Source organism: Ornithorhynchus anatinus, chromosome 8 (genome assembly GCF_004115215.2).
Source record: "Ornithorhynchus anatinus isolate Pmale09 chromosome 8, mOrnAna1.pri.v4, whole genome shotgun sequence".
Classification (NCBI taxonomy): Eukaryota; Metazoa; Chordata; class Mammalia; order Monotremata; family Ornithorhynchidae; genus Ornithorhynchus; species Ornithorhynchus anatinus.
The window spans coordinates 39,071,747-39,099,434 of record NC_041735.1 but is presented as its reverse complement, the minus strand read 5'-3'; the positions used below and the strand labels follow the sequence as shown (position 1 = coordinate 39,099,434).

Below are 27,688 nucleotides of genomic sequence, written 5' to 3'. Positions count from 1 at the left end.
AGTCCAGTCAGTAAAACTTAGAAATTGGCAACCAGAATTTGGTTGCAGTATCAGTCCACAGGTTTGAGGGAAGCAGCCCTTGCCTTAAAATGAGAGGATGTAGAACGTAAAATGTAAGGGACCTAATAGTCTGAGAAAATCCCGAATTAGTTGAGCGTCAAAATGTGAAATGAACCTTAACGTCGATGTAGACATCTTGAGGTAAAAAGTACCGTTTGGTCAATCAGAACAAGATAAAACCAACAAACCCCATCCAGATTTTATCTCTTGAATCTGTGTAAACTTTCCCTTAATTTAGAGCAACGTGATTGAAGCAGCCCCTGATATGAAGAGGGAAAGTGAGAAAGAATGGTACTTCGGCAACGCAGACAAAGAAAGAAGTGGTCCCTATGGATTTCACGAGGTACCTAAAATTTTTAATATTGCCCTAAAATGGTTTGTGATTATTAGATTTTTGTTTTCAGGGCAGTTGGCATATTCTGTGTTGTGGAAAAATGCATTTTCTGGGGGAAATGGAGCTGTTGTGCAGTATAGCATATGTCGGTCATGGAATTAGTTGGAACCTCAGCATTCATAGCATTTTACAGGGTCACAGATCAATTTGGAAATGAGGGAATAGAAATAGTTGTGCCCATTCAAGCAGGTGCTTCAGAAAGCTACAAAAAATGGAACGGCTTCTGGTTAGCGTCCAGCATGGTCATGTAGGACGAGAGATCAGCAGCTCTGAGCAAAAGAGCTTGAGCTTTTCCACAATATTGGTTCTTTCACATTGCTTCCTCTATACCTGACAGAGCGAATCATTGGCCTGAACCACGGTAGTGGAATTTTGATTCTGTTTAATAGGTGTAGAATTTTCAGAGTTAAAATATAGTTATATTTTTGGAGTTATTTATCTACAGATGTAGAGAGTGAATTTATATATTTTAGCTCCAAAAGTTATATATAAGCCAATATATTTATATGGTGTAGGTCTATCTCTGTCTATATCTCTTATATATTTTAAAAATCAACCCCAAACATGTGTGTATTCAGTGTTATCAGAATTTTTAAATTCATGAAAAACATGGCCTTAAAAATTCTAAATTTGGGGGTTTTATATTAATGTTTCTCATTAGGCAACATATGCATGGCACAAGTTTCCTCAGCAAGATTTACAGAGTGTTAAGGTGACCTTGTTTTAATAGAGGGGATTGGATTTGCGTCAATCCAAAGTTTAACAATATCCAAATCTTAGGTTTTAGGGGAAGACCGCTTATTGGAGTGAGAGAAATGTTGAAATGAGATGAGTAAAAAATGGCAATAGTTGCCAAATGCCTCAGGGTAGAAAGACAATCCCTTCAGGAAAATAATGTGCTGACAAAATGAGCAAACCTTTCAGACGTCATTAGAATCTATCTTCAAATGTGACACAGCAGGGGATATACTGACATAAATGGGCTACATCAATTTTATTATCTTGGAAGAATAGAATATATTCCTAAGCATTGGTGATTTTGTTGGGCATGATCATCCCCAGATTTGAGCTGGACTCTCTGCCACGTGCGTCCCCTGACGAAACCTGGAAATTTCCAACCAAAAATGACAAGACTCCCAATAATAACTCTCTGTCCTCATAGGTTTTTCAAGAATGCCCTGTATTCCAACCCCACAAAATTAGAAATTTCATGCCAGTGTTTATACATCAGTTAAACAGTAGATAAGAAACTGCCATAATACTTCTTTGCTGGTTCTTTTTTGTGTGTTTCCCTAATTTTTCAGAAATATCTCATAGTAGAAAGATGTTGGTAGAACTGGAGCTACGTGGAATAAAACCCCTCTTATAATTAGTATGGGTTACCTTTAAAAACCAAACCAAAAAACTACTCCTTGAAGTCACCAAAAGCTTCTTTCTTTCAGATGCAAGAATTGTGGACCAAAGGGGTGCTGATTCCCAAAACACGATGCTGGGCCCAGGGCATGGATGGGTGGCGACCCCTGCAAGTTATCCCCCAGCTTAAATGGTGTTTGCTAGCCACCGGACAAGCTGTGCTGAATGAGACTGATCTAGCTACACTTATACTTAACATGCTCATTACAATGTGTGGATATTTTCCAAGCAGGTATTTTGTTTGCAAAAAATGGAAACGTTCTTCAAATGATATAACTAACTCCATTGTTTCTAAAAAAAAAAAAAAGTTTAGAAAAACATTAATGGGATCGATATGCATATTTAGTGGTCCCTCACTCTTTAGTAAATGGTAGGAATGCGCTTTTACTCTCTAGCATGACATAGTGGTTAGAGCATGGGCCTAGGAGTCAGAAGGCCATAGGTTCTAATCCCGGCTCTGCTACTTGTCAGCTCTCATGACCTTGGTCGAATGACTTTGCTTCTTTGTGCCTCGTTTCCCTCATCTGTAAAGTGGGGATTGAGACTGTTAGTCCCACGTGGGACAGGGACTGTGTCCATCCCTATTTACTTGTATCCACCCCAGTGCTTAGTACAGTGTGTGGCACCCAGTAAGCACCTAACAGATTCCACAATTATTATTACTGTTTTCAGTCTTCAGCCCCGAAAGACTTAAAAGATGAGTTAGAGTAAGCCAGGTAACTTATCCTATGAGCTACTCAGGTGGCTTCTTGACTGATTGACTCTGAGTCTGCGCTTCTTCCCACACCAGTCAGTCTACTTTAAGGACCTCAGGATTGCACTGGAGGGGGAAATGTTCAGCACCTCAACCTTTCAGAGGTAGTTTGGCTCATATAAGGGGTCTGAAAGTATCCAGAAATAGGACTGAGGGCATGGGGCTCCAGGGATCTTGGATCTATAAGTACGTTGAAATTCCTACCAATATTAAATAGGCCCCAACTTTAATTTTGCCCCAGGTAGATTTTGACCCGGAATGAAATTTTCCACCTGAAATATTTTGGAAACGCTTGCCGAGCTAGCTCGGAGAAACCTTTAAATAGTTTATAAATGTACCGAATGCACAACTCAACTCCATATTAGGTAGAAAAGTAATCATTTGTGTACTAAATACACCAATTCACTTTAATGGGGAAAACTGTCGAAACTCCAATTTACCTGAAAATCCTTGCAGTCTTCAAAACATTGCTACCTTTCTCAGACTTACAGCGTCACTGAATTATTATTTGGGAACAGTGACTAAATGATCAGATGGAAAAAATATGGGAATAGTTAGGGCTCAATCCTGTGTAGCACTAAAATATATTAATGTCCCCATTATTGCTCTTGTTTTTGTCTGTCTCCCCCGATTAGACTGTAAGCCCGTCAGTGGGCAGAGACTATCTCTATCTGCTGCCAATTTGTACATTCCAAGCGCTTAGTACAGTGCTCTGCACATAGTAAGCACTCAATAAATACTATTGAATGACTGAATGAATGAAAGTGTTATAAAATTGGAATGTTAGCCAAACCTAATTTACTAAAAGCAGTGTTTCAAGGAAATGAAGTCATAGTAAGCCGCTAAATATATTGAAACAAAAGCATCTAATTGTTTTCAACTGCTTAACGTCTGTGTCTTCTCAATAAAAAAGTCAGGTTAGTAGGCCCAATACTGTGTATGGAGTATTCTTTGGGAGTTCAACAAGTTGAATAAAATGTATCTAACATTTTTTCAGGGACCAAGATAATGCCATAATCAGGCCCTTGCCCAGAGTGAAAAGGCTTCTTTCGGACAGCACTTGCCTTCCCCACATCATTCAGGTGAGTTGCTTCTGCTTTTCTCAAGAATGCTATAAAGTGTCTGATCCGCTCAAATCACTAGTTAAAGCCATTGTAGTTCACGTGGATGATGTCTACGTATCAAAGTTGTTTGGTTTTAGATCATATTGGTGATTTTTTTTAAATATATGCTGCTTGTGACTGAGGGGTCTAATTAAAGAAATGGGATTAAGGCCTGGCTTTGCCAAAGATTCCATTTTACCCAAGAATTGTTAGAGTCCTCATTCACTATCACTGCTGCCATTTCTTTAAAGGATTCCCATATACATGTGCATCAGTTTAACTTTTTAAATTGGAAAAATTACTATTTAAATACTTGAAAATTAAAGAAGAACATGCCATTTATGATTTTTCAGCTGCTGCTGACTTTTGACCCTATTCTTGTTGAGAAAGTTGCCATTTTGCTTTATCACATCATGCAAGATAATCCACAGTTACCTCGTTTTTATCTGAGCGGAGTGTTTTTTTTTATCATGATGTATACTGGTTCCAACGTTCTTCCTATTGCAAGGTGAGTACAGTTTAATGTGATAACTTGAGCTAAAATAGGTAAGCAGTGCATATCTGGAATTTTTCTCTTTTAAATTTCTGTGCAAAAGTACTAAATAACTGCAAGGTATTTGTACATGTTTCCTGAGGTAATTTCAATACAGGAGACTTTCAGATAAATTATAAGGAATTCTAGAATTTTGTAAATTAAGGCTAGAATTCAATTGGTTGACTGGAAATAGTCTTCAAAAAACAGATTTTCAAAATTTATGGCTCAATTCCCAAGTCTGACTGGCAATTTTATTTTTCTGAAGGTTTTTGAAGTATACACATACCAAGCAAGCTTTCAAATCTGAAGAGGTGAGTATTAATACTTGGTTAGTTTCAAAATCTGAAACTTGCATTTTTACTTTATTAATTGGGCAAAACTTTGAACTGCAGACAAAATTAGACCACAATAAGCAGTGTTCCTTGGTAGAGGACGGGCCCAGGAATCATAGGACCTGGGCTCTAATCTTGGCTTGCAACTTGCCTGCAGTTTGACCTTGGGCAAGCCACTTAATTTCCCTGTGCCTCAGTTTCTTCAGAAGTAATATGGGGAATAAATAAACTTTTCTCTTTTTCCCCATTATATTGAGACCATGCGCTCCATGTGGGACAGAGACTGTATCCAACCTGACTATATTCTATCAGCTCCAGTGGCTAGTACAGTGCTCGGCACATAGTAAGGGTTTAACACATGCAAATTCGAGCCCCAAGTATGAAGGAACTCTCTGTAAGATAACCATTACTGTATAGTTTCCTATTGGTTGTGTTTATCAGTCTTCTGTCACCTACTCTCTCTGTGTCACCTATGTACCTGGACCTGTACTCTTTAAACACTAAGTATTCGCTAGACAGCACTTATATACATATCTGAAATTCATTTCTGTTAGTGTCTGTCTCTCCTTCTTGACTGTGAGCTCCTTGTGGACAGGGAACGTGCTTGCCAACTCCCAAATGATTAATACAGTGCTCTCCACACAGGAAATACTCAGTATATACCTTTGATTCTGTGTTCAAAGTTGATACTGCTGTCAGAGTCCATCAATCTTTCCTTTACTCTTCCCATAAGGAGAAAAAGTAGCACCTCATGCTGGCACATTTTCCTTTCAGGGTGAGCATTCCGTCACTAAGCCAGCATTTTAGGACACCAGGAATGGTATAGAAAGACAATGCTGCTTCTCCCCTGAAAAAGAGACCAGAATTGGATTTCCCAAGATTTTAGTTTAGATTCGGGGCAAGAGGAATGATGTAAACTCCAGTCAGTAGGGTATCCCCTTGATTTGCGTTTTTACAGTGGTCGGAACGGGTAACTGGGCTGAGCCAACCATATTCCCTTGCTCTGATGACAATCAGTCCACCAGAGATATTTAATCACTCTGCTTACTCTGTGCAGAGCATTGTTCTGAGAGTTTGGGAGAGTCAAGAGAGTAAGTAGATGTGATCCATACCCTTCAAGGAGCTTTCCTTAGTGGGGGAAACAGGCAATAAAATAAATTACAAGTACGGGAAGCAACGGAGTAGAAAGGTGTGTAAGTAGTTGCTCTGGAGTATTAAAGTTTTTGGTGAGGGGAGTGGGTAGAGGCATAGGTGACACAGTAGGAAAAGAAAATAGGGTGGGGTGATGAATCAGGAATGGCGTTTGGAAAGAGAAATGATTTTAGTAAGGCTCTGAAGACTAGGGAGAGTGGACATGAGGTTTGGAGAGCCTGACAAAGGGTTGGTCGCTAGAAGAACAAGATTGAGGCGCAGTGAGTAGGTTGGTGTGAGAGGAACAAAGTCTGCAGGCTGAGTTGTAGTAGGAGAGGAGTACAGATACCTGAGCCAGTGCCTTAAAGCTGATGGCGGGGATTTTTTTGCTTGATAAGAAGGTGGATGTGTGAGAGGAACAAAGTCTGCAGGCTGAGTTGTAGTAGGAGAGGAGTACAGATACCTGAGCCAATGCCTTAAAGCTGATGGCGGGGATTTTTTTGCTTGATAAGAAGGTGGATGAGTAACCACTGGAGGCTTTTGAGATGTGGGGAAAGGTACCCAGCATGGTTTTTTCAGAAAAAATGATCAGAGGCCATCATAGTATAGCCTGGAAAGGGGAAAGGCTGGAACCAGGGTGGTGAATGAGGAGACTGATGTCCTGTGCAAAAAAAAATGATCAGAGGTCATCAGGGTATAGGCTGGAAACAGGGTGGTGAGTGAGGAGACTGATGTCCTGTGGAAAAAAACGGCTGGGGTGAGGCTATATCCTGGAGTCATGGAATGGACTGTTTCCGTAAGACCTCAGCACAACCAAGCGCTGCTCTGCTCTCATCCTTTTCAAAAGCTGTTGTGGAATATCAGGCTGGCTATAATAAGCATATGGGTGGTTTCCCTCTTCTTAAAAGCTGTGGGGGGAAAAAATTTGGAATGTCAGCCTCATAAAAACCTGTATTTTGAAAATGAAAATGTACCATATGTAACACCAAGGCTGTTTATCTTGTTAGGTGATATAAATCACATATTTTAGTCTTATCTGAAGCCTTGTGCTTTAGTTGATGAAAATAGTGAGCAAGAGACTATTAATCCTCTCAGCCCAGTATTATCTCCAGATATGGACACAGGAGGCTTGGAGTAATAGCATTTGATTACCCTCCTGCATATCCACCCTAGTGTTTGTGTAGATAATATTTGCCATCCCTAACTTTTTCCCTTCTACAGTCCTGACTTGCCTTTTAGCAAGTAGCCCATGACAGACAATTTACCCAGGAATCTCTTGACATTGTTGGTCTACACAACTATCTGTGGAAATTAATTTCTCATTATTTGCATTTGAGGAGTGTGTTTGAATTGCCCAGATCCAAAATAACCTTCAACACTCAAGCAGAATAATGTTAGATCAGAATTTAAACTTCTTTCTTCAGTCCCAACTGAAAAGCTGATCCAGTTCCTAGTTAGTAGCGGTAATAGTTTTGACATCAGGTCTTTTCTTTGGACATTTAACTGAAAACTGCATTACTGAATCCTTTTTTATCAGTTCATTTTTCTGAACCTCTGATAGCAACTGGCCAAATTAGTGGTCACCAGTGTAATAACTGATAAAGCAATATTTTATCCGAGAGTTGAACATGTTCAGTTTACTCGATTCTGATGCAGAAGTGACAGAAATGTCTCATTTGGTTTCATGTAGCTTTGTATCTGCTTTTCTGTCTGAGAAGCGGAGTGGTCTTGTGGAAAGAGTAGGGACCTTGGAGTCAGAGGACCTGAGTTCTAATGCCGACCCTGCCTCTTCCCTGTCGCGTGATCTTGGGCAGTCACTTAACTTTTCCGTATCTCAGTTTCATCATCTGTAAAATGGGGGTTCAGTACCGGTTCTCTCTGCTACTTAGACTCTTTGCCCCATGTGGGACCTTTTCTCTCTCTGACTGTGAGCCCCATGAGGGACAGACACTGAGTCTCACTGCTTCTCTTGTGTCTACCTCTGCACTCAGTTCAGTACTTGGCAAAGAGCATTATTATTAAGATTATTAAATCTTAACTTATTAAGATTTCCCTTCAAACTTAGAGAAAGAAATAGTGCTCCTAATGACTTTTTGCTTTTTTCAATCTGATCCTAGGCTACCTCCAGATTGGGTAGCCCTTATATGATGCTGTTTTTAGAGGATTTAGGGGCAAAATTGTGCCCTGTTGCTATTTGGTTTAGCACTGAATGGTGGTGCGAACTGTGACACAGAATGTATGCCAACAAGGCAAGGGGACCCACTGAACACCAGAGAATTTCAGGGCTTCCTAAAGCACCCTGGACTCCATGAACTCTCGGGAGCCCCGGGGAACCTGCAGAATCAATAGCATTTACTCTAGACCATAACACTGCTCATTATGAGGACGCTGCAAAGCCTGGAGCGTTTTTATTCCCTGTCTCCCCTTATGTTCTCTGAACACATGGAGCTTCTCAGCATCATCATTTTCTGAAACAAATTAAATTACAGAACCAGCAGGGCAATTTGCTTATATGGCTAATTTCTTCATATTCTTTTAGACAAAAGGACAAGATATCTTTCAAAGAAGTATACTGGGACACATTCTTCCTGAAGCAATGGTTTGTTATTTGGAAAATTATGAACCTGATAAATTTTCTGAGATTTTTCTAGGAGAATTTGACACTCCAGAAGCAATCTGGAGTAGTGAGATGAGGTAAGTTAACTGTTCATATTCCATGCAGTGTATGTCTCTCTCTCTCATCCACCTAATACCTAGCTTGACATGAGTAGGCTATGTCTGCTTAATCAGGTTGTTAAATGAAAGCCAAATTATGGATTTTGGTTAGTGCCACAAACATTTTGTCCTGCTCACTTTCATACGTTCTCATTGCTTGAAGAAGTGTAAACTTTATACCGTCTTCTTTCAAGAGACACCCAAACAGTCCTAGTTTGAATAAAGTGGTAAGTCTTTAGACCGTTAAACCTGATAACTCCCCAGGATTGTTGTTTTTTTTTTTTCCCGGGAGAGGGGTTATGATGGTAGTTTAAAACATAAATAAGCTTTGTCTCTAGACCGTGAGCTTGTTGTGGGTAAGGAACATGTCTATCAACTGGGTTGTATGGTACTCTCCCAAGCACTTAGATTAATGCTCTGCACAAAGTAAATGCTAAAATAAAACCGAGTGATAAATCCTCTCTATCTTATGATCATTACAATGAATGATAATTATGTTATCATTAAGTATCCTCAAGTGCATAATAGTCACCCCCATCACAAAATGTTGAGTGGTATGCAGTCAGTGAAATGTGCCCAAGATGCAAAATAAACTCAGGTGAGAAGAGGCTGATCACCTGATAGTGTTTGAAAGTACATACAGCTGTCAGTGTAATGGAATTCAAAATATGTCAATATAGTACGAAGGCTTAGTGGTAATGGAACACCTCATTTTAAACTGTTTTCAATATATAGCCAAATAGTTCATGTATAATACTTGAATGGGCTTTGGGGTTTGTTTTTTTTGCAATTTGCAGACGTCTCATGATAGAGAAGATTGCTGCACATCTGGCTGACTTCACTCCCCGCCTTCAGAGCAACACAAGAGCACTTTATCAGTACTGTCCCATCCCAGTGATCAACTATCCACAACTGGAGAATGAATTGTTCTGTAACATTTATTATCTCAAACATCTCTGTGACACACTCCGATTTCCCGACTGGCCAATTAAAGATCCTGTGAGTTCACAAATCAGTTCATGCCCACCATCATCTGAAAAATGGTCATGTCAGTTAATGAAATAGCTCCTGATAATGGCACTCAGGAGAGTAAATAAGTCAAGAGTATTATTTTGGGTTTGGTACACTATTAATAAGCATATTTTACAGGTCTGAGGGAGATTAAATTTTTAGGAACCTTGAAATCCTTTAAAATCATGACTCTAAAATGGCTAAAGCACAAACTATGCAGAGATAGATCAGGCATACAAAATACGTTGTCGAAGTTGTAAATTAGCATTTGAAATGCTTTGCACAGGTATTAAGTAAATACCATTATTTTATGGGAAATTTTGAAGGCATCCTAGAGGTACATCTGTACATATGAAATTATTGTCCCATTTTCCACCAACACCCTGAAATATGAAACTATAGAGACCACTGATTGATATACATTCCATTTAAATGGGAGAAAGTGAAAAAAGACTTCTGCTAATTCACTCGTTTTCAGTGAAGTGGACTTGTATAATGCTGTTGGTATAGAAACATTTCTGCTTGTAGAAATCCCTTTCCTCTTTTTTAAAGATCATGATACTCATCAGAGTTTGTGAAACCTTTCTTAGTATGCAGGGACTAAATTGAAAGCTGTAACCAGTGAGTTCTTTTTTGTGTCATTTTGTTAGTAGCACGTTAAACACCGAATAGATCCAGGCAGTGAGTAAGGTGCCTTTTGAAAGGGGAAAGGAATGCAGCGTCCCAGCAGGTGTTTAAATTGCTCAACTCTCCACTTGACACTGCTGCTAAATAATATTTGAAAAGTTACTCGTACTAAAATCAAAACTAAGCTTAAGAAAAGCTAGCATTTTCAGCCTATCTTCGTTTGAGCATTTTAATAACTTGAAAACACTGAACCTTTTCAAGGTGAAATTGTTGAAGGATACTCTGGATGCTTGGAAGAAGGAAGTAGAAAAGAAACCTCCAACGATGTCGATAGATGATGCTTACGAAGTCCTTAACCTCCCGAAAGGACAGGGACAGTAAGTTCTAATCTCAGTGTTTTGATATTTCACGTTTTTGGGAAATGGGCTGTAAGATCTGAACTAGATGCTTTCCCAACATAAATGCCAGATTTTCTTTCATAATCACATATGCGTAAAGCTAAAGATGACAAGGTATTTCTGATATTCCCACGCCAATGTTAGTAGCAGAAATTCTTCAGTCTCCTGAAAATGTATGTTAATTTTTTGTATTTTTTAAGTTGTGACTTAAAAGTTCTTATATTCAAATTTCTTTCTCATAAATTCTTGATCTTTAGAGTAATTTACATCTAAAGCAGCCTTGTCGGTGGCTGCATACCTGGATTCAGTTTATGGTAGGTGAGATCGGTGGTTTAAAAAAAAAAAAAAGCTGATTATTTTATATATTGGTTTAGGACGGTAGTAAACTAGGGTAGCCAATGTGCACCTGGAAGGAAGAGTGAAATGGTCAATGATCTGAAATTGAGAGCCATTTGGTGTGTTGACATATCTTGGAGAGGCAGCATGATCTAGGGAAAGAGGACAGGTGTCAGGAGACCCAGGTTCTAGTCCCTGACTTGCCAATGGTGTGCTTTGTGACCCATTAAGTGGACAGATCACTTAACCTCTCTGGGACTCAGTTTCCTCATCTGTAGAATGGGAGTAAGAAGCACTTAATGTAATGCTCTGCACAGAAAAAGTCTTCAATAAATGCTGTCGCTTGACTGATTGCAAGACACTGCCCAGTCTCATAACTTTGTACCCATCCTGATGCTTAGCGAACTCACAGTAAGAATTTAATTTATTGTTATTATGTTACCATTATTATTATTATCGTCATCATCTTGCCTGCAAGACTGCCATGAAGTGTACAACTGCTTTGGGTAAATGAAATACTAATCCTGGTAGTTTCGGCATTTGGCATTTTAACCTCATTTATCAGCCCCTGAACTGGAGAATCCTCAGAGCTGATAAATGTCTTGTAATTGGGAAGAGAGGAAAGAAACAACATGAATGATCATGTCTAATCCTAAAAGCTGGTCCCTTAGTGAGCACTTCCATAACCACTGTCTGCCTCTCTAAAGGTATGATGGCAGGGAAAAAAAATTGTAAAGAACATAGACTTTTTAGGTTTGATACGCTACCCTCTTCATTATCGTATGCAAAGATGATAAAAGTGGATTTCCACAAAGCCATTTCTCAGGAGATGAATGCCTAATTGACATTGTCTCCCGTAGCCCCTGAAAGCTTCCCGTGTATGTAAAATGTGATTTCCTATATCTGACAGGCATGATGAGAGCAAAATTAGAAAAGCCTACTTCAGACTGGCACAGAAGTATCACCCTGACAAGAACCCCGAAGGGAGGGTATGTACCGTGATAGGAAATAAAGCGCTGTGGGCTCACCATTCTCCACCGTCATTTAGGAAGCTTGCTAACCTTTCTTTTTTCCCAACCCCCATTGTAACCTTTTCCCATGATCCCTTTATCCTTTTAAGTCCTCCTTCCCTCGCTTTGCTCAAGAACCTGTTTGTGCTTCTCTAAAAAGCTGTCCTTTGTATTTGAGGTGTAGGTACCACCGATGGCAAATTTACCTTTGAGCGCATGTGTGGTTTTAAATACGGCATGCCACTAAGATCCATTCTGCCCATCGCCCCTTTCTTTTTTTCCCCATCCAAGTCTAAGTCTGAACTGTAGTGGAGTTGGAGAGCATTTGGGTGGGAGGCGGGTTGGCCCGGCGCCAGTCAGATCTTCAAAGCCAGCTGCTGGTTTTATTTCGTATTTAGTTTGGTGACAGCCTCCAAATAAGTGGAGTTAAAGTAGTTGACAGAGAAATGACTTTTTCAGGGTTTGGGATAGCAGTTTCCTAACTTAGGTCAGTGCAAAGTATCCTTGTGCTCCCAAAATGGATAGCTATGGGAATAGTCACCTTTTATGGTAATTAGTAACAAGACTAAATAGGAAAATACATAAGCATATTTATATTTTGGCATGTATACATATATGTCCAAAATGGAACTATTGTAATTAGATTCAGTTTTCTAGAGAAAATATGTCTAAGAAGAATGAGCACGGGCCTGGGAGACAGAGGGCCTGGGTCTAATCTTGGCTCCACTATTTGTCTGCTGTGCGACCTTGGACAAATGACTTAACTTTTTTGTGACGCAGTCTCCTCCCCTGCAAAATGGGGATTACATTCTACTCCGTTCTACTTTGACTCAGGGACTATGTCCAACTCGAAAATCATGCATCTACCCCAGGGCTTAGTACAGTGAAAGCTAGCACCGCAGTGGGATCGAATTAAATTAGGTCCTCTATCAGGAAATATTAAATTTACCAAAAAGTTTACAGAAGGTGATTTGGTATTTTAGTATTAAATTCCCAGTTGACTAGTTTAAATGAAGTAATAGCTAAAATTCTGTTTGCTACTATCTCAAACATTAGTTCATATTGAAGGTAATAGTTTGACTGGAGAACACTGAACACACATTAAATGAACTTGAAAGTTATAATTTGGTTAATTGCAGGATATGTTTGAGAAAGTGAACAAAGCATATGAATTCTTGTGCACCAAATCAGCAAAAATAGTGGATGGTCCAGACCCAGAGAATATAATTCTAATTCTGAAAGCTCAGAGCATTCTGTTCAACCGACATAAAGAAGGTAAGTATGCCTTTCCACCCCTCCTATCTTCAAATCTGTCTTTTCACAGTAATTAGTTCAACTTTCTTTTGTCAAGAATGCGATTACAAGTAGTCCATAAAGAGTGGTGTGGTGGGGTGGGGAATGTTAAGGGAAAAATTGTAATGTGGAAGAATCATCTCTGACTAGGATGTCTGGGAAGGCAACTATCACACTCTTTCTCAAGTATTTCTCACCACCTCGGTCAGACAGAATACTGGGCTGATAAGATGTGGAGATTCATCTAGTCTGGTAATTCTTACTTTATCTTTGAACTACTAGCTCATGGGATTTTGGAAGCAACTTCTGGGTCAACCAGAGTTCTAAACAGTTTCTCTTGGCAGTCTTTCCCACGTTTTCCCACTTGCATTGTTTAATTTTCACAACTAATGCGCCTTTCAAGAGAAGTCAATTTCTTTCCTTCCAAAGGGGGCTGCAGTTGCCAAGTCAAGTGAGACAAAGCTGTTTTGTGTTGCTACTTGGTTGGATGTGCTTTTTTTTTTTTTAAAGTGAGGTTAAACCTAAACTTAAGGAAAACTGCTGAAGTGGAACTGGCCCATTCTATACCTGCCTACCTGCCATGTGCAGTTAAGGTGATGCAATACTAATGAGCGGAGCCACTGAACAGGCTAAAAACATAGTTGAAAGAAAATGAAGCAGCCTCTAACAAGTGAACACGATTCAGTTAAAATGGAAAATGAATGAGAACCAAATTCTCTGTCCAGGAGACTCAGGGAAGTGAATGTAGCTGAATAAAAACCCCTGTCTTCACCAACAACCAGCCAACCTGCTGCTCCGACCTCAAAATTGCTTTTAGGTGCATAATCATTCCATCCCAAATTACTAGCACCCATCAACTACCCCAAACCGTTTGATAAGCCTACCACTAGATAAACTACACTATCAAATGGCTTAGATTTTTAAAGGCATCTAGTTGCTTTTAGCTGAAAAATTAATGGAATTAATACACTAGCCAAGTTATGAGTAGGGAGGGAGAGTCGAAGGAATGTTTTCTTTCATTTCCATACATATCTGTAGCAATTTCAGTGAATGAGAATGATTACCAATGTCTACACTTGACTGAGATTGAGTTTTTGTCAAAACCCTCCAGTTATTAGATTAAAAAGTTGCTTTTGGTCTCCTAGACTTACAACCGTACAAGTACGCGGGATACCCCATGCTAATCAGGACCATTACCATGGAAACGTCAGACGACCTGCTTTTTTCTAAAGAATCGCCTCTGCTACCCGCTGCTGCCGAGCTGGCTTTCCATACTGTCAACTGTTCGGCTCTCAATGCCGAAGAACTTCGGAGGGAGAACGGAATAGAGGTAACCCCGGACAGCTTGATCACGTGCTGAAGAAAAGCAAACGGGGATAATTAATACGGGGTCAGAAACAAAGTTTGTCTTGAAATGGGAGTAGTTGGCACCCTATTACATCTCCGCATGCTCCACATTTAGTCATCGTGTACGGTTCCCCTGAAAGGATGCCAGAAAAACCTCCCGCTCGTCACAGCCATTCCACGACCGGGGCCCTGGGCCATCCCTTTCTTCATTTTCAATCGCTACCCAGGGAGACGACTCCTGAGGAGAAAGTTTAAAGAGGTGCACTCGGGGAAACTAGAGGGTACCTAGGAAGCCGTGATGAGATTTAAAGGACTTCGGTTTGTGCTTGGAGTTGGGAAAACTCTCATCCGAGAGCTGCCAAATACTCACGAGCTTTTATTTCTCAAAAGGTGCTGCAGGAAGCATTCAGTCGCTGTGTGGCAGTCTTGAATCGTTCAAGTAAGCCAAGTGATATGTCAGTCCAGGTAAGGATTAAAAAAAAAAGACCATCCCTTCCTTACATGTCCTGTTTAACTTACTGCTTGTTTTTCCTTCAGTTTTTTTCTTTAATGATTTCCTTTGGAATCAGTAAGTCATGTAAGAAGAAATGAACTTTGGAACATCTTTTTGGTATTGTTTCTGGTGGGGTTTTAATCTTTTCAGCAACTCTTACTAGACTCAGAGGAGCGAGGCATATTTTTAGCAGTGATACTTGAGCTTTAGCTCCCTTCCACTGAATGAAATTTGGATAAAATTATGTGCAGTCAGAGTATTTGGAAACTCTAGGATGACCTTGTGAATGCTAAAGAGCAGAGCAAGAACCTAACTGAAGATGCTGACAGCAAGAGCTAAAAATGAATCAGTTCATTATATAAGGAGCACTCATGAGGGTGATATTAAACATTTCACATGAGAATTTAAGGCATTAACCAAGCGTCTACTAAAACATCATTCTGCACACTTCTCCAGAACCTTTCAGTTCTCCGCATCAAATAGAAATTCCTGACCATTGACTTTAAGGCACTCAGTCAACTTCCCTCTTTCATAACTATGGTCATCTGCCACTATACCCCAGCTTGTACTCTTTGTTCTTATGAAGTTTACCTACTCACAGGGCCATTCTCTCGTCTCTCCCTTTCTCCAGCCTAGCACTCCTCCTTCCTTCTCATCTTTCAGACAAGCGTTCTCCCCATCTTCAAAGCTCCTCTCTGATCTCCTCTCTTGGGGGAGGCCTTCCTTGATTAGATTTCTCATCACTCCCCAGTTTTATATCCTTCCAACTACCACCCCAGTACTTTCAGCCAACCACGCACTTACAAAGTGAAAATCATATGTGGAACTTTTAGTCTACTGTGTCACTGAAGCACTCACTCGCAAGTTTCTAAGTTTCTTGAAGGCAGGGGTCGTGACTTCCAACTGTAATGTACTTTCCCAAGTGCTCAGGATAGCACGTGCACAAGTAAATGCACATGACTAAATATTATCTAAATATCGGGTCTCCTCTCAGGTGTGTGGGCATATCAGTAAGTGCTATAGTGTGGCAGCACAATTTGAAGAATGCAGAGAGAAGATCACGGAAATGCCCAGTATCATCAAAGATCTCTGTCGGGTGATGTATTATGGCAAGGTAAGACCCATCAGAGTTGTTACCCAAGCGGGATCATTAATGAAGCGATGGGTGCCCAGAACTGGAAAAGCATTTAAAAGGGCTTGGGATTTTTATTTCACTTTTATAGGCACATTCTGCACACTGATAGGACAGTTTCTCGGTTGTTCTAGTCTAGTGAACCTCTTAAATTAGATGAATAAAAACCCTCCTTTTTGTCATAGAAAGCTGCCAATAGTTTTGCAATTTGTTTGATTTTTAGGTTTTACTAATATCAGTGTGGCTTGACATAGAAAACAGTTTGTGAATTTAAATTATGGGTGAACTTGTCATTCAGGGTTAGACTTTTTTCAAATGTATAGGACTTTAATGTGAATTTCTCTATAAAAACAAATATGCCCACAATGGCTGGAGAGAATGGAAGCTGTAGGCCGGTGCTACAAAGGGATAGGTAATCTAGAATAAACGCAGAGCGTTGCTGACTTGTAGCAACTGCTTTGATTCAGTACATTTAATTTAGTCCCCTTATTTTTAACCTCTCAGAGTATCCCACTGGTGGCCTCTCTCGGCGTGGAATGTGTCAGCTCATTTGCTGTGGATTTCTGGCTACAGACCCACTTATTTCAAGCTGGAATTTTATGGCATTTACTTGGTTATCTTTTTAACTATGACTACACACTAGAAGAGAGTGGCATTCAAAAGAGCAAAGAGACTAATCAGCAGGTAAATTACGTTGGAAGTGCACTTTTATTTCCCCAGATTTAATGATATATTCTTTTGTGACACCTTTGGTAACGTGCCCTTCAGTAGCGATACCTCTTTCGTAACAGGAAGTAGCCAATAGTCTTGCCAAACTCAGTCTTCTTGCCCTGAGCCGTCTTGGAGGATATTTACCTGATGATCAAACTACTCCGGAAAATCCAACGATAAAGAAAAGTTTGGCTGGTATGCTGACACCCTACGTTGCTAGAAAACTTGCCGTTGTTGACCCTACTGAGGTATGCTCGGATTGTGTCAATCCAGTTTTTTCATTTGGATTTTTGAAAATAGCTTTTGAGTTTAGGATGTTGTTGGGGAGTAAGAGAATTCATGATATCATGGGAATGGAATCCGACTGCTCCCTTTGAATTTTCAGTAAACCTAAAGAATGTGAAAAGATAGATGTTATTTTTACCCATAAAGCATAATATGGTGTTGAAGATCAGAGGGAATGCTAATACTTCCTATTGTAGTGCTTAGTGATATCCACCTATTTCTTCCATGCAAAGTCTTAATAGTTTTGCCCACCAATTTAGTGTGTCTTCAAATCCATGCCCTGCCCAGAAGGGTGTGTGATGTATGTATAACGTGAATATAAATTCATTGGAAACAGAACCTTTCCCATCATTCCATGCTTTCTTCCCATTTCCCTCTTCACTAGCACTACGCAAATGTAGCATATTACATTTCACCTCAGGTGCAACTGCTCCAATAAGATTTGGATTTTAGGATCTACAGTGCGTTCTGGGTCTCACCTCAAAAACTTTATTAAGTTGTGATCTTCCCTAGATTCTGAAGATGCTCAACAGCAACACAGAGTCCCCTTATTTGATATGGAATAATGGAACGAGAGCAGAACTACTGGAATTTCTTGAATCGCAACAAGAAAGTATGATTAAAAAAGTAAGCCCTTAAAAATACAGTCCGCGGCCAGCTTGGTTCGTAGAGCGTCTTTGTAACCAAATAGAATAGTAACAGAGTTAATACTATTTGGGTTAGTAGGATTTATCATTTGTGGTATGTTGCAGTTGATAGAGCTTTGATTTTGTTCAAGTGATTTTTAGTGAGTTTTAGAAAATATTGAAAATGAGTTTAGAAATGAATATATTTCACTGTAAACAGTTATAAATATTCTAAAGGTAGGCAACAGGAGGGAGATATAGGTGTTCATTGGGTTTATTATCCAGGCCCTTTGTTTTAGTCAAAAGGTGACTGGGTAATTGTTTGGAGTAAGATGAGCGTTGGTTGTGTTAACTGAAATTTTGAGTAATTGCATTGAAATGGTTGTTATCTACAGCCGTTTCCTCAGAATCTAGTTTTGATTATTGAACTGCGCTGGTTATCCTAAGATCCTTGCAAACCCTTGTTCTCCTTAAAATTTAAGATAATGGAAATAAGTCAACTGCAGCTTTCTTAACAAGGGCGTGTTTGATTTTTTTATACGTATTCTTCGTAATATCAAATTTTAAAGATATATTCTTCCTAATGTCAAATTTAAATTTCTTTTTCTGCAGTTTAATTGCATTTCTCTTGTCCCATCCTTTGACTTTTTCCAAAGTAGAAATTTATCGAGCTCTTACTCTGTGCAGAGCACTTGGACCATACAGGAGAGCAAGTGGACACAATCCCTGCTCTCAGGGTACAAGGAATTTTCAGTCTAGCAGGTGGAAAACATGCATACCAAATTCCTTCAAATTCCCTTCTGAGTAATTGAGTACTTGTTGTTCTTGCTTATACAGCTGGGTAATTTCCCAAACAGCAAGTGATCTTAATCAAATAATGATATTTGAGTGCTTTCTATGGGCAGGCCACTATACTAAATGCTTGGAAGAGTACAATTCAGCGGTGGTAGACACCATTCCTGCCCTCGAGGAGTTAACCATCTAGTGGGCTAGATGGGCATTAAAGTAAATTACAGATCTCCCTAATAGAGTCCTGATGAATTCATGGAACAGGGCATTCTTGTAATGCCATAGTGCATTTTAGTTTGTTCTTGAACAGCTGCTCTCTAATATTTAGTTTGTAGTACACTTCGACCCCAAATAATTTAAGGAATAAGAGGGGGGATGTGTTTGGATTAAAAATGGTGCGATTTTTCTAGTTTATCTTCACCGAAGGAATATATCTATAGCTAAGACCGGTCAGAGTTAAATTCTCTGTAACAACGAAAATTTCATTATTTGTTCTCTTAACATTTTACTGTAGACAGAATGAAATGCATTTTGATTAGCTGCTTGATTACGGTACTACAGTTACAGTGTTTCTGTTTACCAAAAAAGTACCAATAATTGTAAAGATCTAGCCAATAAATGTTTTCTTTTTCAAAGGGTGATTGTGACAAAAGTTATGGATCAGAATTTGTCTACAGTGACCATGCTAAGGAACTCATTGTGGGAGAGATTTTTGTTAGGGTGTACAATGAAGTGCCCACCTTCCAGCTGGAGGTAAGCGTCCAGTCTGTGTTTCTGTGTCCGAGTTATCAGCGTGAACCTTGACGAGTTAAAGGTTTAACTGTTCTTTTGACTTAGCTTCCCAAAGCATTTGCCGCAAGCCTTTTGGATTACATAGGCTCCCAAGCGCAGTATCTCCACACGTTCATGGCTATAACCCATTCTGCCAAAGTGGAGTCGGACCAGCACGGAGATCGGCTGCCGAGGGTTGAAATGTCTTTGGAGGCTCTGAGAAATGTCATAAAACACAACCCAGGTGCGTAGGCTTGAGTTCATAATGTAAAGCAAATGATAAGTTTTGATCGGGAAGGTCCATTAAAGGTGGTTCAGGGAAAGGGGATTCCTATTAGCAGTTGGTCCTTAAGATGATTTTTAGTCTCTTCTTGCCCAATTACTTCCGTTCATATGAATTATGAAGTGGATGGGAGAGTTAATGTGTCTTCAGGTGGTTTGGACAGAGTGAAACTAAGGACTGAATGTGCTTAAGAGAACTCAGGAACAATAAAAGTGATGGCTTGTACAGCCACTCCCTTAGAGAACTCATTCACTCCCATGGCTTCAACTACTATTCCTCCATCCCTCCCCCTCCCTCCCTCTCTCCGTCTCCCTCCCTCTCTCTCTCCTCTCTCTTCCCTCTCCCCTCTCTCCCCCCTCACCCCCTGCAGATTTCAAATTGTCTTTCTTACAGGATATCTCTACTTGGATGTCTAGCTGACACCACAGACTTACCATGTCCAAAACGGAATTCCTCATCTTCCCACCCAAACCCTCTCCTCTCCCTTGATTTTTTTTTCCATCATCATTGACGATATCACCATCCTCCATGTCTCACAAGCATGCATATCAAGCATTATCCTTGATTCCTCTCGTATTTAACCACATATTCAGTCACTAGATTCTATCAGTTCTAGCTTTACATCATCTCTAAATCCATCTAAAATGTTAACCTGCACGCTGAGAAGCATGGCTTGGGAGTCAGAGGACGGGGGTTCTAATCCCGGCTCCGCCACTTGTCTGCTGTGTGACCTTGGGCAAGCTGCTTAACTTCTGTGCCTCAGTTACCTCATCTGTAAAAAGGGGATTAAAACTGTGAGCCCCACTTGGGACAACCTGATTACCTGATATCTACCCCAGGGCTTAGAGCAGTACTTGGCACATAGTAAGCTCTTAACAAATGCCATAATCATTATTATTATTCAAGCACCTAATTACTACATTAGCCTCCTGGCTGACCTCTTTGCTCCATCCTCTTTCCTCTCCAGTCCATATTCCACTCTTCTTCTTGTATCATTTTATTTAAAGTGTTCTGTGCACATACTTCTGGTTTCTCAATCAGCTGTCTTCTATCTGTGCTCCTCTGCCCCTACAACCCAACCCACACACTTTGCTCCTCTAACACCAACCGATTTAAAGCAGTGTGGCTTAGGTGAAAGAGCCTGGGCTTGGGGGTCAGAAGTTGTGGGTTCTAATCCTGGCTCCGCCACTTAGCTGTGTGACTTTGGGCAAGTCACTTCATTTCTCTGCTCCCCAGTTACCTCGTGTGTAAAATGGGGATTAAGACTGTGAACCCATGTGGGACAACCTGATGACCTTGTATCTCCCCCAGTGCTTGGCACATAGTAAACGCTTAACAAAAACCATCATTATTATTAGTATTATCGACTCCTTGCTCACACCCTTCCTCTTACTTAGAACTCCTTCCTCCACCTGTCACTGACCAGTCTCTCCATTTTCAATGCACTATTCAAATCATATCTGATCCAGGAAGCCTTCCTTTTATCTTTCTCCCCACTTTATTCTTCCTCACTTTGCATCACCTGTGCACAATTAAGTACCTCCCCTGAGCACTTCGATACTCACCCCAGCCCCACGGCATTTCGGTACAGAGTCTTATATTCTCTCCCTTCCCCTTTTTATGGCTTATTTTAAAGTCTTTCTCCCCCACTAGACTGTAAGCTCCTTCAGGGCAAAGATCAAATCTTCCCTCTCTTTTGTACTCCCTAAAATCCTAGCACAGTGCTCTCTGCTCCATAAATACCAGTGATTGATTACAGCTGGTGGACAATAAGCAAGAGTCAGAGCTTTAAGGGTTGAAAGGTATTGGCCTGATGTGGGCTCCTTCCTTAGAGATGTGTCTCTGAAATGATAGGTAGCAGACACTTGGCAAGCTTAGTCTATGGAAGCTCTGAAAAGTATGCCCAGAGGCCTCGCTGCACAGTAAAATATGGTTCCTTTGCATTTCACACAAGTGACTGATTTAAAATTCGTGCATTTTCATTAAAAACATCATTGAAATGTATCAGAATTCATAACCTAACTGCCCAGAAATAGCATACTGAGACTTCGCCTTTCAATCAGTAAGTGCAGTGTTTATACGAAATCAGCGAAGGAGCAAAATTTTATGTAGCAAGGTGAAAGAATTAACAGAAGATGCTTATTCATTATGTATTCATAAAGTCCCATTATCTAATAGTGTTCTTTGGAGTTAGTGGATAAGCAGAAGAAACGAGCCAAAAAACCCCAAACATTTGTAGTTTGCAACATCTGTCACTTTTAAAACTAAAAAAATTTCCCTCCGACTTTCTGGCTCCAGATTTAAAACCTTCTCAGTGTTGGTGTCCTTGTCTTATCATTGCAGGGGAGTTTGCGTTCTTGAAAACTTTAAACTGCAGAAATGAAAGGAAACAATTTCAAACAGAAAACTAAGGATTTTATTGTTCCCACAGGGTCTGAGAGCGAATGCATCGGTCACTTTAAGTTGATATTCTCTCTTCTCCGTGTCCATGGAGCTGGTCAAGTACAACAGTTGGCTTTAGAGGTAACAACCTTTTGTAGCAAAGCATCGTGGTACCTGAATGCTCATCATGGGCACTAGATGGTCTCACCCATCCAATTCGTCCCAAGAGGGCTAATGGAGCATTCGGGTCTGTCCTTTTTATTTACCTTTTTTAAAAACCACAGTGGACATGGCTTTGAAATTGAACCAATCCTCTTGAAATAAGAAGGGATACTGAACGGTTTCTTAGGAAAAAAAATTCCCACAACAACCCTGCAACTCTAGAAACACATCTGAAAACTTGTGACTGAATCTGACCTGATAATCTTATATCTACCCCAGCGCATAGTACGGTGCTTAATACAAAGACAGCGCTTGACAAATATCTATTATTAGTATTGTTACTGATTCAGATTTATCAGAATATAATGTATTGTGGTAATTTTTTCTTCCCAGAGAACAGTGGAATGGAACTTAAGCAAGTTTTTTTTTTCCTGTAATTCCTTCAGGGGCCTTATTGGAAGTAGATTTCATGGTTTTTTAAATTGAACAGCCGATCGATCCTTTCTTACAGAGGGGTTGACTTTCCTAGACGAGCCTTGGATAGCCAAGACAATGACTAGGTGTTCTTGGAAAGCAAATGCTGCCATTTGACAAATCTGGCTCCTTTACATAAGACTCTTCCCTCATTCTTTTGCTAACACATTAATCAATTAATCAATCAATGGTACTTACTGAGTGCTTACGATGTGCAGAGCACTATAGTAAGCACCTGGAAGAATACAGTACCCCAGAGTTGGTAGACATATACCCCGCCACGAGGAGCTTACAGTCCAGAGGTACAGTCTGGTGTACAGTTAGCTTTGGGTGTTAGAGCTGTATGCCAGATACCAAGTCAGGATTGTTTTAAAATGAGCGTTTTAATTTCTTTTCCCTTCAAAGTAAATTAAAATAGAGTAGTAAATAAACTCGTTACTGCAATGTAAATGTTTGTGTACGATCAGTTACTTCAGTATTCTGTTTGTGAAACCTGCACTGGGAATGGATTTCATTTAGGTCCCAAATTATGCCCTTCGAAACCAGGGTGCCACCAGGAATACTGTGCCATTTTCTTTATGCCTGGTTCATGATTTCTTTTTCAGGTCGTGAACATAGTGACATCCAATCAAGAATGTGTCAATAATATTGCAGAATCAATGGTTTTGTCCAATTTATTGGCCCTTCTACATTCATTACCATCCAGTAAGTAGGAGCATAAGATAGAGTATGTTTTTGCAAAATGTTCACGTGAATATTAATAGGAAGTGAAAGCAGGTTTCTGTGAGACTGAGACTCGATAAATATAAGCCACATTCTTTGTAATCTCTAAAGGTTGAGGGCACCTCTGCAAGGTGGATAAATAGTACAATAAAAAAATAAAGAGCAGTTTGCCAATTAAAGCCCAGTTTTGAAGTCCTGCCCTAAACCTTTTGTTACAGAGAGTTAATCCAAGACTCTGTGGCCCGGGTGCTTGATTGGTATAATCTGTCACCAACTTCTACAGATTCACTCCCTGTAAATTCATGAGACTTACAGTGACTTTCCATCTAGGTCTCCCCGGGATCTATTCCCAGAAAAGACTAGAGGGAACCAGGACGGCCTGTGGAACTGGCCTATACTGTGGTCCCATCCATTCTGGTCTTTAGTCACACCCACAGGGTGGGAGTTGGTAGTATTTTATTTTTTAAGAATAAATGAATGAATGGGGGATTCTGGAAGACTCAACCCCAAATTTTCCCTAGGCTTGGGCTGGAGATCCCTAACCCAGGCCAGGTCAGACCCCATGTTTAGCACCCTCAGCACTCTTCCTCTCCCTGTTCGCTCCCCCCTTTTCCCCCTCTCTTCATGTACATGTGCACTGCTTCCTTTGAACTCTACTGCACCACGCCCCTTCCCCATCTTAGAGCTTCTGGCCAATTCCTAAGTGTCAACTGGGGCAATCGAACATCACTGTGACTTAGAGCGTGACGATGCGAGATGATGCTAATCGTCATTTCTCGTTTCTCTTCATCGACAGGCCGTCAGCTGGTTCTTGAAACTCTATATGCCTTGACGTCAAGTACGAAAATAATCAAAGAGGCCATGGCAAAAGGTATCGTGACTCCGGTCTTTTGTGGAAGCTTTAAACCTCCAGGTGGTAGGTGGAGTGACTGCAGTCAGTCGGTGGTATTTATTGAGCACTTACCGTGGGCAAAGCACTGAAAAAAAAAAAAAAAAGTTGGTATTTGTTAAGCACTTACTATGTTCAGAGCACTGTTCTAAGCGCTGTGGAAGATACAGGGTCATCAGATTGTCCCACGTGAGCCTCACAGTCTTAATCCCCATTTTACAGATGAGGTAACTGAGGCACAGAGAAGTTAAGTGACTTGCCCACAGTCACACAGCTGACATGAGGCGGGATTCGAACCCATGACCTCTGATTCCCAAACCCATGCTCTTTCCACTGAGCCATGCTGCTTCCTATAGAGTTTGAAATAACAGAGAGCCGTTACATTCCTGAGGTGTATGGTAGATGCAGAATAGACACCCCATCGCTGTTGAAATATAACTTTATTCTCTCGAAGTGAAGTTAAAATGGAATTCTGCTATTTGGCACTTGGTGTTCTTCCCTACTACAATTCAAGCAGCTAACAGTTGAGCTCTTCCACAGGTGCTTTAATTTATTTGCTGGATATGTTCTGCAATTCGACTCATCCACAAGTCCGAGCCCAAACAGCAGAGCTCTTTGCCAAGATGACTACAGACAAGCTAATAGGTCCCAAGGTGAGCCAGAAAATGAGTCTCTCGGGAACTGAATGCCTAAAGCCACATATAGTAACCTGATTTCATTCACTTGGGGTAATTTAGGTGTTCCAAAGTCTTTGGGGAAGGAGAGGGGAAGAGAGATATTAGTGTGGGCAAGGTGACTACTAAATTTTCATCTGAAATTGTCCCTATCGTTTATGCAGGTGCTTTAAGTATATTCTTTAGTTTGTTGTGAAATCATCTTGGTGAAAATGGCACGTAAATTGACCACTCACTGACGGGGTGTTGTTTTCTTTTAAGAACGAGCAAGCCTGAAAAGAGAATGGCTTTTTCAGGTGAATTGCTGCCCTGTAGTGAATGGGCCTGCTATTCTCCATTTCTACTAAGGACAGAATAAGAGAAGATAGGATTCAGTTGACACGGGAGAAAGTGAGGTCAAACCTACTGCTGAAATTCTCATAGTTACCTTCCAAAGGAGGCTTCTAACATAGAAGGGACATCCCTGCCACCGCTCAAAATGATGGCCCTCCGGGAGCTTGGCAACTGGCATGTTTGCACTCTAGGGTTGGGTCCCTCTTCACCCTTTCCCTGTTCTCACACCTTTTTTCTTCTATGTCCCTCCATTTGTAGGTTAGAATTACACTAATGAAGTTTCTCCCTGGAGTTTTCATGGATGCCATGAGAGACAATCCTGAAGCTGCTGTGCATATTTTTGAAGGAACTCATGAAAACCCAGAGTTAATTTGGAATGATAACTCTAGAGACAAAGTATCAACAACAGTTCGGGAGATGATGTTAGAGTACGTAAAGATTTATGAGAACCGAGACAGTTTTGTAGGAAATGCGTGTCTTATAGTGGTGGAACAGGCTGTGTATTTCCCACTGTATTACACACAACAGTTTCTTGAATTTTGAATAGTCTGTTGAAGTGAACGGGTTATAATTAAATCTCAAATTGACTCGTTTCCTCTCTCTTTTTTTTTTTTAAGGCATTTTAAAAATCAAAGAGACAACCCTGATATAAACTGGAAGGTAAAAAGCCATTCTCATTAGTGGAGAGGGGAGAAAAACATCTGCTTTTCCCTGCTTGATCTGTATTCTGTCCTTGCTGGGTGATTGGAACTATAGCTCATGTTTTAATATGTAATTTTAGTTGGTGTCTTGCATTCTTCTGGAGCCCGTCAAGTTGGTTCTTAGCCCTGTAAGATGTACTAGTAGTAATTGTAGTTCTATTTAAGTGCTTCTTATGTGGCAAGCATTGTACTAGTTGCTGGGGCAGATGTAATGTAAATAGATCGGTTCAAGTCCCCCACGGTGCTCCCAGACTAGGTGGGAGGACGGTAGTTAACCTCCCATTTTACAGATGAGGAGACCAAGTTGCAAAGATGTCGAGACTTTTCTAAGGTAACTCAACAGGGAAACGGTGAAGCTGAGATTAGGACCCAGCTCTCCTGACCTCCAGCCTGTGCTCTTTTTCCACAAGGCCATGCATGCTGCAATTGGCTATTACGTATTAAGAATCAGTTTTTGTTAAAGCAATTAAGCAAAACCACCACTTGCAAGATTATGTTGTGTTCCCCAGAAAATTATACAAACTTCCTTATTGAAACTGGGGAAAAGTGACCCCTGAAACTGTTGTAAACTGTATGTACTGCTTCAGTCAATGGCATTTGAGCACTTTGTGTTCACAGACCACTGTACTAATTACTGGGGAGAATACACTGAAAGTGGAAGACACAAACACTGCCTTTTGAGGAACTTATCACTCGGTGGTACTTATGGAATGCTTACAGTCTGCAGAGCACTGTAAGTGCATGGTGGAGTACAATGTAACAGGAGTTCAATGCCCACAAGGAGTGTACAGTCTAGAAAGGAAATTACAATCTACTGACCAGTTGCATTCCCCAAAAAGCCATTCAGTAGCTTATACTTCTTTCCTTCCTAAAGTAACGAGAGGTGATTTCTCTCTTGTTCATTTCTATTTTTATTCCTTCTCCAATTTATGCAGCTGCCCGAAGACTTTACAGTGGTATATGGGGAAGCAGAGGGGGAACTTGCCGTAGGAGGAGTTTTCTTGAGGATCTTCATTGCCCAGCCAGCCTGGGTTCTTCGGAAACCCAGAGAATTTCTCATTGCACTATTAGAAAAATTCACTGAACTACTGGAGAAGAATAATCCTCATGTGAGTGTCTCTTTTCTGTGACAGAAAAAGAAAGGGTGCTAAAAACACCATGATTTTTATAAGTTGATAGTGGCTTATTGATTTTATTAAGCTACACATAGGTATCATATTAAAATGACCCACTTTAGGAGTTAAAATGACTTATTTGAAAAGACCCTCTGTGGTATTCTTCAAGGTAGTCGTTAATCAGCATTTGTCCTCATTTTTTTTAATATAACTGACTCTGTGGCTGATAATTGAGAAGTCCATTGAACAGAGGTTTGCTATTCTGTTGGGTTAAGCAATTTTCTTTTTCAGTATTGTTTCAGCAAATGCATCTCTCTGGGGATTTGTGGTGTTGCCTTTGGGAAAAGGGCAAAGGAGAGGCAGGAAGCAGGATGAGGGGGACTTCGAGCCTTATGGCCCTCCCTTTCATCACTAACACCTAGGAGATGATACCTACAGTCTTTGTCCTGAGAGGATTCAATGGAGCTCATATCCTTGACCCTCATTAAATAGGATATTAAACTCAGTGTAGTTGATTTTTCTCAAAACGCAGTGCCCAGAAATAATATGCAAGTGTTCCCCTGAATCAAATAACTCCATTTTGTTTCTAAGAAGGTCTGCCATAGTATGCTGCCTCTACACATTTTAGCTACAGCGCTATTGTAGAATTAGAGAACTTTCTTTTCTAAATGCCCATCTGCCTAGTT

General features: G+C 40.4%; 1 protein-coding gene across 4 annotated transcripts in view; it reads left to right on the top strand.

The window, feature by feature from the left end:
• DNAJC13 (DnaJ heat shock protein family (Hsp40) member C13) overlaps positions 1-27,688 on the top strand; it is a 110,487-nt gene that overhangs the window by 71,377 nt on the left and 11,422 nt on the right. For all 4 annotated transcript variants that reach the window (XR_003761411.2, XM_029070119.2, XM_029070121.2 and 1 more), the window contains 25 exons: positions 299-403; positions 1,897-2,099; positions 3,619-3,703; positions 4,078-4,232; positions 4,525-4,570; positions 8,262-8,416; positions 9,235-9,436; positions 10,337-10,452; positions 11,720-11,798; positions 12,959-13,094; positions 14,258-14,442; positions 14,850-14,924; positions 15,947-16,066; positions 16,589-16,768; positions 16,876-17,043; positions 17,594-17,707; positions 19,132-19,248; positions 19,333-19,510; positions 21,981-22,072; positions 23,173-23,272; positions 24,087-24,161; positions 24,720-24,832; positions 25,445-25,614; positions 25,804-25,846; positions 26,823-26,996. Coding sequence is in view for 3 of the 4 variants with exons in the window: in XM_029070119.2 (XP_028925952.1) it covers positions 299-403; positions 1,897-2,099; positions 3,619-3,703; positions 4,078-4,232; positions 4,525-4,570; positions 8,262-8,416; positions 9,235-9,436; positions 10,337-10,452; positions 11,720-11,798; positions 12,959-13,094; positions 14,258-14,442; positions 14,850-14,924; positions 15,947-16,066; positions 16,589-16,768; positions 16,876-17,043; positions 17,594-17,707; positions 19,132-19,248; positions 19,333-19,510; positions 21,981-22,072; positions 23,173-23,272; positions 24,087-24,161; positions 24,720-24,832; positions 25,445-25,614; positions 25,804-25,846; positions 26,823-26,996 (3,186 nt within the window). In the remaining variant the exon portion in view is untranslated. The remainder of the gene's footprint in view (positions 1-298; positions 404-1,896; positions 2,100-3,618; positions 3,704-4,077; positions 4,233-4,524; positions 4,571-8,261; positions 8,417-9,234; positions 9,437-10,336; positions 10,453-11,719; positions 11,799-12,958; positions 13,095-14,257; positions 14,443-14,849; positions 14,925-15,946; positions 16,067-16,588; positions 16,769-16,875; positions 17,044-17,593; positions 17,708-19,131; positions 19,249-19,332; positions 19,511-21,980; positions 22,073-23,172; positions 23,273-24,086; positions 24,162-24,719; positions 24,833-25,444; positions 25,615-25,803; positions 25,847-26,822; positions 26,997-27,688) is intronic.